Source organism: Myodes glareolus, chromosome 18 (assembly GCF_982192425.1).
Source record: "Myodes glareolus chromosome 18, mMyoGla1.1, whole genome shotgun sequence".
Lineage (NCBI taxonomy): Eukaryota > Metazoa > Chordata > Mammalia > Rodentia > Cricetidae > Myodes > Myodes glareolus.
Genome location: NC_142043.1, coordinates 66,323,112 through 66,338,432, shown reverse-complemented (window position 1 = coordinate 66,338,432; position 15,321 = coordinate 66,323,112). Strand labels below are relative to the sequence as shown.

Sequence of the window (15,321 nt, the reverse complement as noted above, 5' to 3'; positions counted from 1 at the left end):
TTATTTACTTAGGGTACCTATACTTCCATATTTGGGCCCTAAGAGTTTATTCTCTATCCTTCCAACGGTCGCACCCATGTCCTGGATATCAGAGACAAGCAAGCAATTGTGAAAGTCTCATCAGCCATGCGGGCAGAGGAAACGCTTTCAAAATATGTCATTCATCTTCATATTCGATGACAGCTTGTCCATATCTCCTTTAGAAGCATCATTAAGTATTGGTGCTTAAGACCTCAGTCATGAGAGGTAAGCTTTTAAATTTATAGCTACAAGGGGGTGGCAAAAGGGCCTTTTGTCTTATTTTACTTTTATTAAAATAAAAGCCAGCTTTAGTCCACCTCAACTCTGGAGTGGCTGCTTGTCAGGCAGGCTTCTTTTAGAAAGCCGCGTAGTGCATTAAATTATCCGACTCCTGGACAAATCAGATTCATGGAGAAAAGTATTTCCCATGCCTAGAGTGACAAACGGAATTACGAGGCACGCTTAAGCAGACTGTCAAACTTTTATGTTTACTTTAAAAAAGAGAAAAACAAAAACCCAGAGATGGAAAAGTCAGGTCTGTTGCAGCCTTGTGTGGAACAAGGGGCTCACCTGTGCACACAACAGACGGGTCTTTCCCGGGCTATCTTCCCTGGGGGAGGGGATGGGGTGGACATCGCTAGGACCTTTGTCCTGGGGACCTGGGGAGGGACGACTTTCCGGGAGCCGCGCAGCCACCTGCACCCGCCCGTGGTCACCACACACCGTCGGGACCTCCACCCCGCCACCCGGGATGGGGGAAGGCCATGGCTCCCTGAATGCAGAGCGGGAACCCCGACTAGCTCAGCTCCGGGGCAGGCCCGTGAGGCCGAGGCAGTGACCGGTGGCCCGTGGCGGTGGCGCCGCCGCTCCGCGCTCCGTCTCCCCGCCGCCACCACCGGCGCCGCCGCTCCGCGCTCCGTCTCCCCGCCGCCACCACCGGCGCCGCGCCGGGCTCGGGCGGGGGCATCCGCTCCGGTCTCCCCGCGCTTTTGCGCTGCTGCTTCGCGTGCGGCGGCTCGAGCCGGGGAGGGAGCGAGGGAAGGGGTGGAGGTGGCGGGGGGGAGGCCGAGGGGCGGATCCTGCCTGGGGGCTGATCCCTCCCTCCCCTCGGCCGGGCTCCGTGGCGGCAGCGGTGGCGGCGGCGGCGGCTGCTCCATTCCCCCTCCTCCTCCCCCGGGAGCGGCGGCCGGGCCGGGGGAGACGGAGCGGAGGGGCCGGCGCGGGGAGGAGGCCGCGCTGCCTCAGCCGAGCAGCGCTCGGACCTGCTCGGTAGCCCGGCCCGCCCGCACGCCCGCCCGCGCCCAGGGGGCCCCCCAGAAGCCCGGGGCCCGGCTGGCGGCTGAGGTAACATGGGGGCGGCGGCGGCGGGGGCCGGAGCGAGTGGGGGCGGCAGGGGCCGACGGGGACGGAGCGCTGCGCGCGGAGGGGGGGGCGCACGAGGGCGTCCCGACGGGGCGCGGGGGCGACGCACGAGCTCTGCCCTGCAGCGAGGGCGGCGGCGGAGCCGGGGAAGGCGCGCGAGGGGGAGCTGCAAAGCGAGGACCCCCTCCCGCACCCGCCATCTTGTTTCTCCCCGGTCCTGGCAGCCGAGCGGCTAAGCCCCGCCCTCCCCGTGCCCGCCTATTGGCCAGGCTAGAAGAGAGTTCCGCCTCTGGGCGGCCGCTCTGGGCGCCCGGGTTCCCGCTTGACAGGCAGGTCGGGAAGCCAATAAGGGCTCGTCTCTCCGCCCCCGCCCCCTCGTTCGGTGGCGCTCGCTTTTTCTGTGAGGGTCGGGCTCGGCGTCAGTCTGTGGTGCGCTCATCCTCTGGTCTTAGGGGAGATGTTTCTCTCCTTTCTCCTTCGGGGGTCGGGGCGGTGAAGAATGTTCTGGAAGAGGCGCCCCTTTCACGAGGCAGGGACCTGGTCTGGGGGTCTTACCTGGTCTTCCTGAGTCTCCCGTGTGGCGTGCAGGGCGGGCTCGGTCCAGTTGTTGAAAACTCCCCACTCGGGAGCGAGGGTGAGGTGGGCGAGTTGGGGTTCAGGGGCCGCTAAGGACGGCTCTGGAGGGGGTGTTGGGGATACGAGGGAGTGTGTGTAAGGTAAGAGTTGTGTACGTACGGAAACTCCCGCCAAAAATAACCTGGTCTAGCAGTTAGCTCCTTGTAGGCGAGAAACTCTTTCCCTGCGGCCGCAGCTCTGCCCGCCGCTTGCTCCCGGGGACAGGGACTGGAAGTTGGGGATGGGTTGAGAGACGGTTCCTGGGACTGCAGAATGGGTAGAGGCAGGCACTGTCGACTCTTCAAAATCGCTACTGAAGTGTGCGTTCCCTCCCCAGAGGCTCCTTGCCTCTGGAGGGTTGGGGAATGCGTCGCCCTTGGCTGGGGCTGCTTCTGAAACCGGTCTAGTGCCCCCAGGGCTTCGGGAACCTCAACAGAGTTGCTGTCACGGTTCTGTTGCCTTTTACTCCAAATGGTGTTGTGTGCCTGCCTCATTTGGCTCCTCAGCCAGGTTAGTTTAAGTCACCCTTTGGTATTTAAAGGGCCTATCACTATGGTTGTCAGTGATAACTCTTAAGTTAGCGTGTGCCAGGCGGGTGGTGGCGAACACTTTGAGTTCAAGGCCGGCCTGGTCTGCAAGATCTAGTTCCTGGACAGGCTTCAAAGTTACAGAGAAACCCTGTCTCGAAAAACAAACAAAACAAAACAAAAGAAAAAGAGAATAGGCAGACAAAAAAGTAGATATTTTTCTTGCTTTTATATATTTTTAAATTTTCTTACAGTATGTGTGGTGGTATTTTGCCTGATATATATTATTCCTGGTCCTTCTGAGAGTTCAGATACCAATACCTTGGAACTGGAGTTACAGATGTTGTGATCGACGACGTGGGAGCTGGGAACCAAACCTAAGTCCTCTTAACTGCTGAGCTATATTTCTGGCCCTTATATATTTGTTTTTTGTTTTTTCTTTTTTTAAGGGAGAGCCTCACTCTGTGCTATGGCTGGTCTGAAAAAAACCATGTAGATGTGGCCGGCCTCAAATTCCACAGTGATAGGCCTGTTTCTCTCTCTCAAATGCTGGGATTCAAAGTATGCCACTACAGCCAGCACTGCCCTTGATCTGTGGGTGACATGTGGAGACACGGGGACAAGAAAAACTTTGTTCAGGTTACGTAGGACCAAGATTAGAACGTAGATTGTACAGAACATCTTTGTAAAGAATGCGGCACCTCACTGGTGTTCTTCACCCTCCAGCGTGAACGGGAGATCTGGAGTCACGTCAGCTTCGGCTGAGTCAGTTTTCTGAGCTTTTCTTCATGCCTGAAATGGAGATAATGTCTGCACAGCCTCCCGAGGTAGTTGTGAGAAATAGTAAAAAGAAAAGGCCATTGTAGTTTGGTAAAGTACGCCGAGCTGTTGTCATCTTCCTGGCCGTGATGGCCTTGGGAACTGCCTGTCACTCCCTGCTCCTTAGGGCTTGGGGTAGTTCCCTGGTCCAGAGAATGCTGTGGGAAGCATAGGGTAGATTAGATGGAAGGGTCACGGCATAGAGATTTCTGAGCTACTTAAAATTTGAAAGATTCCTTAGAGGCATTCCCGTAGCTTTCAGGGTTTGTAGTTGGAAATGTCCTGAGCAGTTTCAGTACAGCCTTCCACACCAGGGGACTCCTGGGAATTAAAGTTTGAAGCATTTCAGATGCCTTTACTCTGGACAGGACCAAGAGTTAGGATTTCTAACCATGGTAAGATGGTTTGGGAGAGCCCTTAGACCTGCGACTTTATTTATTTCTTTAGAGACAGGATCTCATGATATAGCCTTGGCTGTCCTCGAACTCAGAGGTCTGCCTGCCTCTGCCTCCCAAGTGCTAGGATTAAAGGTGTGTGCCATCATCACTGCCCAGCCTTTTTTTTTTTTTTTTTTTTTTGAGACAGTTTCTGTGTAGCCCTGGCTGTCCTGGGACCCCATTGTGTTGATCAGACTGTCCTTGAACTCACAGAGATCTGCCTACCTCTGCCTCCCAAGTGCTGAGATTAAAGGTGTGTGCCCTCACTGCCTGGCTCGGGTTTGCAATTTTAAAGTAATCAGAAACAAAAAGTTTCACTGACTAGCCGGGGGCGGGGTGGCACACGCCTTCTCAGGAGGCAGAGGTAGGTAGATCTCTGAGTTCAAGGCCAGCCTGGACTATAAGAGCTAGTTCCAGGACAGTTAGGCCTGTTACATAGAGAAACCATGTCTTAAAAAACCAAAAATAACTATTTCACTGACAAGTGATGTTTGTAAAAAGACTTAAAGAAGGTGACGCTGCCTCATGGGTGCTTCACAGTGCTGTGGTGTGGAGGAAACAGCCGGATCTCTCGGTGTCCCCTTGATGGAAGCGAGTGCCTGTCGCACCGAATATCCAGTTCACACTTTTGTGGTCTTTCTCCTCAGGCTTATCTTTGCGGTTTCCTGTTGCCATGAGGAAGCCTCGTCGAAAGTCACGGCAGAATGCCGAGGGCCGGAGGTCCCCATCCCCTTACAGTCTTAAGTGCTCACCCACAAGAGAGACCTTGACCTACGCCCAGGCCCAGAGGATTGTGGAGGTTGACATCGATGGCCGCCTCCATCGCATCAGCATTTATGACCCTCTCAAGATCATCACTGAAGATGAGCTCACCGCGCAGGATATCACCGAGTGCAACAGCAACAAGGAAAACAGTGAGCAGCCTCAGTTCCCCGCCAAGTCCAAGAAACCCTCGTCTAAAGGCAAGAAGAAGGAGTCCTGCTCCAAGCATGCATCAGGCACCTCCTTCCACCTCCCGCAGCCCAGCTTCCGTGTGGTGGATACAGGTAGCCAGCCGGAAGCACCCCCATTGCCTGCTGCTTATTACCGCTACATTGAGAAGCCCCCCGAAGAGCTGGATGCAGAGGTGGAATATGACATGGACGAGGAGGACCTTGCCTGGCTAGACATGGTAAATGAGAAGCGCCGCGTAGACGGGCACAGTTCGGTGTCGGCAGATACCTTCGAGCTGCTGGTGGACCGGCTGGAGAAGGAGTCGTACTTGGAGAGTCGCAGCAGCGGCGCTCAGCAGTCACTAATTGATGAAGACGCCTTCTGCTGTGTGTGCCTGGATGACGAATGCCACAACAGTAACGTCATCCTGTTCTGTGACATCTGCAACCTAGCCGTGCACCAGGAGTGCTATGGCGTCCCCTATATCCCAGAGGGCCAGTGGCTCTGCCGCTGCTGTCTGCAGTCTCCCTCTCGGCCGGTGGATTGTGTCCTTTGCCCCAATAAAGGTGGGGCCTTCAAACAGACCAGTGATGGTCACTGGGCCCATGTAGTCTGTGCCATCTGGATCCCTGAAGTCTGCTTTGCTAATACCGTGTTCCTGGAGCCTATTGAGGGCATCGACAACATTCCACCTGCCCGCTGGAAACTAACCTGTTACATCTGCAAGCAGAAAGGACTGGGTGCTGCCATCCAGTGCCATAAAGTGAACTGCTACACTGCCTTCCACGTGACATGCGCACAGCGGGCTGGACTCTTCATGAAGATTGAACCCATGAGAGAAACCAGCCTCAATGGCACCATCTTTACTGTGCGGAAGACAGCCTACTGTGAGGCCCACTCTCCGAGAAAGGGCGACTCACCCAGAAGCCTCAGTGAGGCAGGGGACGAGGATGGGCTGAAAGAGGGTGGCAGGGAAGAGGAAGAGGAAGAAGCAGGGGAGGAAGATCAGGAAGGTCATGGTGGGGTGGGCAGCCTCCTCAAGGGGGTGTCCAAGAAGAATAAGATGAGTTCAAAGCAGAAGATCAAGAAGGAGCCAGAGGAAGCTAGCCGAGAGACACCTTCCACCATTGTCCCCATGGTCACTGTCCCACAGATACCCTCTTACAGGTGAGCCTCATCACAAGGACTCTTGGTTTGGTCCTCACCCTAGGCCAGGTCTTCTCCAAATATGGTTGATGAATACCTGAGCTCCTCTGGGCTTCCGTATTCAAGCTTGTTTTGTGGTTTTGGCCGTACCCTACAAGTAATGTGTTTCCTCTAGTTCTGAGTGACATACATCACTTATTTGCTTAGAGACTCGTGGCAGTGTATCACCTAAGGTGGTAGTTCTCACGGTGACACTGAATGGCACTGAGAACAGGATGGTTCTCCACTGTTAACTAATCCATGGATTTCTAGGTGGTTATCATCTCTGGTCTTTGTACATGCAGGCTGTGTCCTTCACATCACCTCATCTTTGTGACCACCCTGAGGGCTCTCACAGAGGGTCCCTAAAACCCACGTGGGGACAGAAGTATTCTAAATGGGGAGCTACTGTGCTAAGGGCTCAACACCTGCCTTCCCAAAAGTACTGCCCTGGGAAAGATGGGGGCTTTTTATCCACGAGGGCTGTGGGAGGCGTGATCCTCCTTGAGAAGTTTTAAATTCAGGGGAAAGTTCAGCATTATAGCCAAGCCACCAGAACCCTGCCTGAGAGTCTGTAGAGAGATCACTGCCTGTGTTAAACCGTCAGGCGGTAGCTGGGGCTGCTGGAGGGTGGGTAGCTTAGGGAAGATTTTTCCAGCAGAGGCCACTTCAGGGTGACTCCTTTAAAAAGTAGACAGTGTAGCTGGGTGTAGGGATGCACATCTTTAGTCCCAGCACTTGGGTGGCAGAGTCAGGTGAATTACTGGGAGTTTGAGTCCAACCTGTTTTACAAAGTAAGTTCTAGGCCAGCCAGGGCTGCACAGTGTGACCCTGTCCAAGGGCCGGGGAGGGGGAGGGTAAAGGAAAGGAAGAAAAGTATGTAGCATTAGAGGAGGAAGGATCTTGGAGACTGTTCATCTAATGTAGTCCTTGCACCTTCTCCCACATTCCCAGATGAAGAAGCCACAGCCACAGGAGGTAAAGTTGTTGGCTCCTTTATTCATTCAATGAGGTGTTTATTGAGCACTTACTATAAGCCACATTCTGTTCTAAGGGGTCGGGGTAGGTGGAAAGGACAGATTCGGGGCTGTAAGTGCTAAGACAAGAAGGTTCGGGACAGAGGAGTACTGGTAGGTTGTAGATCAGCCGTATGAGGGAACAGGCGGCCCGACTTGCTGCACGGGGAAGATAGCAGAACAAGATGAGGACAGGGAGGCTCTGGAGAACTTTGGCAACTCCTGAGTGTGTCTCCTAGACACAGCTGGCCTTGGTCGTCTCCTGAGGTAGCGGTCAGTGCCTAGTCCCCGTTTGTAGGGTGTCTGTGCCCTGGGGCCACCTTTTGGTTGTCATAGCTGCTGTCTGAGGAGCCGCTCTACTGACTAAGAACAAACACGCCATTTAATACTCGTGTGACCTTTGGTAAGTTGCTGAATTGCTCTAAGCCAGGGTATGTGGGCAAACTCACCAGATGGAGCTCTGAGAAATAATTTGAGTCAAATACTTAGCACAGTGCCTGGCAGATAGTGAGCGCTCAATAAATGGTGGCTGCTGCTGCTGCTTCTGTTACTGTTACTCCTCCCCTACCTGCATAGGTGCTGTTGACCCCACCTTAGCCAAGAGGCAGGGGAAGGGAGGGGGGCTGGCCTGCAGGCGGGCAGGTGTGCTTGGCATGGGTGTTGGTGGGGAGCTGGCCTTCGGGGAAAGGCCTCGGTAAGCTTGGCTTTGGGGCAAGAACATCTGACCGGAGATGGAGAAGGCTTTGATGGGCAGTGCCCACTGAACACGCCTATCTTTCTTAAGTTTCACCTCGATTAGCTACACTTAGCTCTCTTTCTGTGTAGTGGGGCGAAGAGATAAAGCAGAGGAGGCTACAAGAGCACCCGGGGGCCTTGTTTACCGTGGGCGTGTATTGTGGTAGTGAAGGGGCCATGGATTCAGATCCCCCTTTAGCCACCATCTTCGCTACGTTAGGAGCACTCACTGGTCAGGTGCCTGCCTTTAGTTAGATGTGAGAGTGGGGCTGCTCTTCCTGAAGGTGTTCATTGGACCCTTACCTGCTCTGCCCCACGGTGTCCCTAGTTTGAACTCAATCTTAAGCCTTTGCTGACTACGATATCAGAACTTATGTCCTCTTATATATCTAGATTTTTGTTGTTGTTTTTCTCCTTTTTCCATTTGGTTCAGAATTAGGCATTTTTGGGATGCTAAGAGTTTTTAAATGAAAAATCAAAGATCAGCTGGGTATTGCCTATAAATCCCAGTTACTTGGGAGGCTGAGGCCAGCCTGGATAATATAGTGAGACCCATCTCTCTTACACACACGCAAAACCCCTCCGAGGTCGGATTACTCTAAGGATTCCATGTGGGTGCAGGAAGCAGTAACCTGGTATACTTTCTTTGAGCTTGGTCGTGGGCTACCCCAGGGTTTGGTGAGATCCTCCGCCACCAGAGGCAGGAAACTGGCCACATAGCACACAGCTTACTCAAATTCCTGTTTTCTTTTTGCTGCTTTTCATCAAGAGGGGACTGTGGGTTGAGGAGCGCAGGCCTGTTTCTCTGTACTGTCCTGACAGTGAGTGACAGCAGGCAGCAGGGCTGCTGTGAGAGGGCCCTGTGGAAGAGCAGTTGGAACCCGTCCTGCTCAGTCTGAGCTGCTTAGCTCTGCTGTCTTTTCTCGGCTCTCCTGAGATGAGGCGTTTGGTCACTCTCTGGTTTCCTCTAGAAGGTTCAGAAGTGGACCAAGATCTGGATAGGATGTGCAGTTGTATGTAGCCCAAGCTTCCTGCTGACCAGTCTCTCACCCCTTGCCTCTACTCAAGGTTGAACAAGATCTGTAGTGGTCTGTCCTTTCAGAGGAAAACCCAGTTCATGCAGCGGCTTCACAACTACTGGCTGTTGAAACGGCAGGCTCGGAATGGTGTCCCCCTCATCAGGCGCCTGCACTCCCACTTACAGTCCCAGAGAAACGCCGAGCAGGTAGGTACAGTGATGGCAGAGGCTCGTGGGGGAGGGATGATGTGGAGGTGGGCAGCATGCCTCCTCCCTGAGCCTTCTGAGTAGCCTTGGCCTGTCGGGATCACCTCAGAGTGTTCTGTCCGGGAACTACCCAGATCCTCAGACCTGACAGCTGCCTCTTCTGAGGGAGACACTTTGCATTGGTTTCTCTACTAAAGGGCTTCAGAGAGGCCATTCCTCTTGGGTTAATTTGACCAAACTTTAATTCTCCACTTCTCTCCCTGTGCCGTCCATCTGTCTGGCCTATCTGTAGTTTGTCTGTTGCCTACTCTGTGTATGTGTGATCTGTTGTGCCTCTGAGGTGTGCCTGTGTGTGATGTCTGTCATGCCGGTCCTCTTAACTGCTGCACCATCTCTCCAGCCCAGATTCCAATCATTTTACCCCAGCTGACCCAGAAACATGCAATACTGCAAAGAAACCATAACAAAATGTATCCACACATTGTTTCCAAAATTTATGGTGGAAATTTGTCTTAAGGTCGCTTCTAATCTGTTGACGCCATTCAGCAAATGATTATCACAACACTCATGCACTCTCACGCACGTGCACACACACAGACACTAGTCTGGGGCAGAGACATAGAAAAGGACTTAACAAGCTGAAAGCCATGCTTAGGTTGTAAAGCTGATCGCACAGGAGATCCCAGGCCAGAAGGCTGATTCCATTGCTTCTCTTAAGGCAGGGTAAACTTAGCAGGCTGAGTGCCCAGTGGGGCAGCAGATTGAGTGCACAGCCTCTTTTTTCTTTTTCTTTTTAAACAGTATTTCTCTGTGTAGCACTGACTGCCCTGGAACTCAGAGATCTGCCTGCCTCTTCCTCTCAAGTGTATAGTCTTAAATGATCTCAAGCCATATTAGTAACTTGGCTGTAGAATCTGCCAAAAGTTCAGTTTCTTTGAGGCCAAGAGCCGTTTGTTAAAAAACAAAAACAAAAAACCAACAAAAAAAAAAAACAAGGCTTGACTTAAGGATAAACTCTAGGGTAGTGTCCAGTCCAATGTCGCAAATACATAGGCAAAATACTCCAGATGTTGGGCTGAGTGAGAGCCAGAGTGGACCCACTGTGTAAAGTAAGAGCAGGTGACCTTTGCCCCCAAACGTCATGTTAAATATAGAATTGATGATCTACCCTTTAGCCTGCAGCCTGTCAGGTATGGCAGCCGTTCTGCGCTAGCAGTCACTGCACGCTAAGTGTCCTCTCTAGTTCCCTTCCCATGTTCATGTCATTGGTTATTCCTTCCTCAGTTGTCCCCTTCTGTCTGTCCTTGGGTCTCATGCTACTGGACGTCCTGTTTACATGTCATAGACAAACTGAAGCACTAACTTCTATCTGGTCCCTCTTTTTTTATGTTCATTTTTGAGACAGGGTTTCTCTGTGTAGCTCTGTAGTGCTGGGATTAAAGGCGTGCACCAACACCACCCTGCTAAAGTTTAATTTTTTACTATTTAAGTGCATGCGTGTGTGTTTGTGTGCACTTGTGTTTGTGCAGTAGTGCAGGTGCCTGTAGAGACCGGAGGCAGATCCCTCTGGAGCTGGGGTTACAGGAGGTGGTTGTAAGTCAGGTCCTCTGCAGCTCTTAACCATTGTGCCATTTCTCCACCCTGAATTCACTGATTTTTGCTGTTTTTACCAAAGTATTTTCAATCCCACAAGCTACTAGTGAGAACCTGAACTTGTTTTCCAGCCAAGACACAGCTTGAGGGTGAGATTCTTTCAACCTCTGCTTGCTGGTTTTCTCCTGAAATTCTTTCCAGTTCTGAGGGCCGTAGCTGAGCAGCCATGGCTCTGGGCCTGCGGAAACAGTCCCAGGTTACTCTTCACTGTTTGTTCTTTTTTCCTGTTTTTTTTTTTTTGTTTTTTTTTCCCTTTGGGTTTTTGAGACAGGGTTTCTCTTTGTGGCCCTGGCTGTCCTGGCACTCGCTCTGTAGACCAGGCTGGCCTCAAACACACAGAGATCTGCCTGTCTCTGCCTTCTGAGAGCTTAGATTAAAGGTGCGCGCCGCAGCCACCCAGCTACTGTGTGTGCTGTTTGTGCAGCACCAAAGAATCCCCATGGGGCTGGGGGGGGGGTGGCCCAGTGGTTAAGAGCACTAACTGCTCTTCGAAAGGACCTGTCTTCAATTCCCAGCACCCACATGACAGTTCACACCGGTCTGTAATTTTAGTTCTGGGGAATTGGCACCCTCACACAGAATATATACACCAGTGTACAATAAATAAATAAATCTTTTTTTAAAAAAGACCTTTTTAATAAGCTTCAGCTTTGCTTTAGTAAAAAAGAATCATCATGGTGTCAGGAAGCTTGGAGGAAAGGTCCCGGGTGGTGTTGGGGCCGGGCTCTCAGCAACCATGGTGCATGTGGGGGAAGCAGGGGCTGTGGGAGGACGGAGGCCACAGTCGCTTGTTCTTGCCTTGCTCAGCGGGAGCAGGACGAGAAGACAAGTGCCGTGAAGGAAGAGCTGAAGTACTGGCAGAAACTCCGGCACGACCTGGAGCGGGCGCGCCTGCTGATCGAGCTCATCCGCAAAAGGGAGAAACTCAAGAGGGAGCAGGTGAGCAGGCACCCAGCCAGGCTCTCTAGGTCCCTCTCTTCTCTGTGGCATCTCTGGTGCTAGCGTTCTTTTTCCCCTCAGCACTGAGTGCTGTGGGCTCTGTGGTCGGCCCACTTGGTTTTGGGTGGAGTGTTTCTGGTGGCTTCTGTTTTGTGGTTCAACTCGTTTGGCCTGGAGCCTAAGCTTACCTAGTCCTCCTGCCTGAGCCCATGACTGGAGTTCCTGTTTTAGGAGGTTTGGGAGGGAGATTGACCTGAACATTTTGAAAAGCTTCTGGAGCCATTGCATGACATTGCAAGATGACAACCTCTATCATGAGGTTCTCCCTGGGCCTTAAATATTTATGGATTTGGAGTCATTTAAAATGACCAGGCTCAGTTCAAGAACGTCCTAAAAGTCCCTGCCCACGGGGGGTGATAAGGTCGGTGGCATAGTGCATGGAGCGTGAGGTGTGTAGCCAGACTGCTGCTTTCTGTTTCTGTAGCGTTAACTACTTAATCTCGGAATCCCTCTATTTCCTCGTCTTTAGCATAGTGGTAACGGCAGAGCTGACATCATAGAGATGAATTCATGTACGTAAAAGTTGAGACTCGTGCCTGGCACATGAGCGGGCAAGGTGGTGGCTGCTGCTGTCATCAATGGTCGTACCGATTCTCTGCCCTGCTGGAGCGTCTGCTGGAGCGCTCCGCACGTGGCCCAGAGCAAATACTATTAATTGAATGGCTGACAAGCCCAAACCTCTCTCTGGTCCAAGAATTGCGGCTGTTACTCGCCTGCTTTCAAGGCTTGGGTTCAAACTGCCCTCCTCCTTTCATTCAGTTTAAGCGCAAGTCCTTCTTTCCTAGGTCCACAGCTTGAGTTCCACTCTGCATCCTGGGCAGCTCTCCCTGTGCTTAGCATGAGTGGCCAGGGGCATCTCTTGAGATCTCCACAGGTCAAACTATAATTTGTATCCAGGCTAGGTCCTGTAGCTTAGATTGTTCAGGAAAATGAGAGGAAGGGGAAGAGGTCCCGGCTCTGGGTAGGTAGGCAGGTTGATGTTGATGTGGACAAGAGGCAGGAAGGAGAGTCTCCGGCTCTGTGGTGTTCATGTCAGGGCACACAAGTTAAAATAACATTGTCCAGGGTACCACTGCAGGTGCTGCTTGAGTGATGAGCCTGGACTCCCGGTCACCCTGGGCCCACACAGATGTTCTCAGCGAGAGCGCTCAGTGCTCATGAGAGTCACATGTGCTCACATTTGTTTCATCCGTGTGTTTTAACTAAGGCCCAGGCTCAAACGCTTCCTCAGTTTTTTTTCCAACCCATGGGCAACTCAATCATGTCGCTAAACTTTATGTACCATATTTATAAAGTGGGGTATTAATTTCTGCTTCAGTTATTATGTCATTAATTGAGATAATACAGGAAGAAGAGCTGGGTGGCATTATGGTTTGGAGTACACTGTGGATGCTGACTGGAGCTTCATGCTAACCTATCCCATTAGCTTTGTGACCTGGAGCCAGTTACCTGGTCTCTCTGTCTCCCCTTCTTTGTGAAGTGGAAGTGTCTGTCTATACCTACCTGGCACACTCAGTGTTACATAAAGTGTTTAGCCTGGCCACCCCACGTAACATATACACATAACTAAAAATTAAGTAAATTGTTGTTGTCTATTTTATTCTTTTGGCATTTGGGGAAACTGCCACCCAGCTCCCAGATAAATCACACATGGAGGCTTATTCTTAGTTATGGATACACGCCTTAGCTTGTCTTGTTTCTTCCCAGCTTTTCTTAACCTATGTTAACCCATCTACCTTTTCCCTCTAGACTTTTTAAATCTTTTTTACTTCTTTATAGCTTATTTTCATTCTTACTCCATGGCTGGATGGGTGGTCCCTGACATCCTCTCCTTGTTCTCTGACTCTTGCTCTTTTCTCCTATTTATCCTCTCTGCCTGCCAGCCCCGCCTATCCTTGCTCCTGCCTTTCTATTGGGTATTCAGCTCTTTATTAGGACCATCAGGTGTTTTACACAGCCACAGTAACACAGCTTCACAGAGTTAAACAAATGCAACATAAATACAAGTAACACACCTTAAAGTAATAATTCCCCAACAGCAAATCTTTTAAAAATGCATAGACCATTACTTGGGACCTAACATGGATTATAAAAGTGTTAATTATTATAATCAATGATTGTTACAACTTCTGTATGTTTTGGTATGGTTCTTGATACACAGAAAACATTTATAAAGTAGCTGTTTGTTCTAATCTATTTTCTGCTGCTATAATAGATTATCATAGACTGGGTCATTTACAAAGGAGAGTTGGTTAGGCTCCCAACTCTGGAGGCTGGGAAGTATGGGCATGCTGACAGACTGGTGAGAAGGCACCATACCACAGCTCGTCTTGTGGATAGCACGAGTGGAGAGTTTGTCTCCACCGCGGTTGCTCCTGTGACATCCTGCTCCAAGACTCCTAACCCATCCTAAGGGTGAAGCCCACAGGATGCCGGCACCTCTCTACCCTCACAACTGGGAGTTAAGATTCTGATGCGTGAACTTTTGGGAGACATTCAAGTCATATAGCATTCTTGGTGTCCTTACCCTTGGGGTGGGTGGGCAGCTCTATACCTTGTGAAGGTCTGTGGCAGGTGATTAACGACAATCAGGCTTAAGACCCAGTGAGTCTCTGTTGAACGTTCTGGTTACTCCTGCTTTCATCACAGGTCAGGGTGCAGCAGGCTGCCATGGAGCTGGAGCTGATGCCATTCACAGTCCTGCTGAGGACAACTCTGGACCTGCTTCAGGAGAAGGACCCTGCACACATCTTTGCTGAACCTGTCAGCCTGGATGAGGCAAGTCGTCCCTTTAAGCAGCAAGCCTGCTCTGGAAATAAGCTTTGAGTAGGCCAAGGAAGGAAGGGGTTGAACCACAGGGCATCTAGAAGTGAGGGTGGGTGGTGTCTTGGCAGGCTAGTAGACTTGCCCATTGTTTGGGTGGACCATGCCCTGAGGCTCTTTAGTGAGCCTGACATGGCCACAGCAGAGAGTTGGGAGGTCAGAGTAGCAGTGAAGGGTGCGCCTGTGTGGCTCATAAATAGTTGTTGTAATTGTACAGGTTTTATATGTTTAGGTTCCAGATTACCTGGAATTCATATCCAAGCCAATGGATTTTTCTACTATGAGGCGGAAGCTGGAATCTCACCTGTACCACACCTTGGAGGAGTTTGAGGAGGACTTTAACCTTATAGTTACCAACTGCATGAAGTATAACGCTAAAGACACAATTTTCCACCGAGCAGCTGTTCGCCTGCGGGACCTGGGAGGGGCCATCCTGCGGCACGCTCGTCGGCAGGCAGAGAACATCGGCTATGATCCCGAGAGGGGCACCCACTTGCCCGAGTCACCCAAATTGGAAGACTTTTACCGATTCTCCTGGGAGGATGGTGAGAAGCTTGGGTGGGTAGGGAGGAGAAGGACCAGGATGAACGAGCAGCACAAGGACAGGGCCCAGAGAGCCAAGCTGTGGTTGGGAGCAGATGGGTGTGCGGCTTGAATAACCCTGAGGCGTAGTTGGTGTGCTGAGTGCCTGTTGAGTGGTAGAAAAGGCGTAGCTGCTTGGAAAGCCAAGGCCTCTGGGCCCCTAAATGTAGCTCTGGAGCATGGGCTGGGAGGACCAGAAAGTAGAGTGCCTGTGAGCGCCATTTTGCTTGTCTCTGCTTGCTGTATAATCTCTGGCCAGGGATTGCTAGACCACTGCATGCCTGCTGTGTGGCCACCGCTGTAACTGAATGCCCCCTGGAGCTGTTCCTCACCCACCATTTCTAGGCAGTAGTATTGTGGGGCCAAGGCCCACACTGACGCTGCTGGGA

The 15,321-nt window shown here is 51.6% G+C and overlaps 1 protein-coding gene across 4 annotated transcripts in view; it reads left to right on the top strand.

Moving 5' to 3' along the window:
* Positions 1-1,226: 1,226 nt before the first annotated feature.
* Positions 1,227-15,321, top strand: part of Brpf3 (bromodomain and PHD finger containing 3) — a 33,109-nt gene continuing 19,014 nt past the window's right edge. For 2 of the 4 annotated variants that reach the window (XM_087898371.1, XM_087898374.1), the window contains exons 1-6: positions 1,227-1,365; positions 4,429-5,881; positions 8,719-8,875; positions 11,336-11,467; positions 14,177-14,305; positions 14,583-14,895. In XM_087898371.1, coding sequence (XP_087754497.1) covers positions 4,455-5,881; positions 8,719-8,875; positions 11,336-11,467; positions 14,177-14,305; positions 14,583-14,895 — 2,158 coding nt within the window. In that variant the 5' untranslated portion in view covers positions 1,227-1,365; positions 4,429-4,454. Of the gene's footprint in view, positions 1,366-1,820; positions 2,018-2,100; positions 2,509-4,428; positions 5,882-8,718; positions 8,876-11,335; positions 11,468-14,176; positions 14,306-14,582; positions 14,896-15,321 lie in introns of those variants that run through there. The other 2 variants (XM_087898373.1, XM_087898372.1) reach the window with 2 other exon arrangements.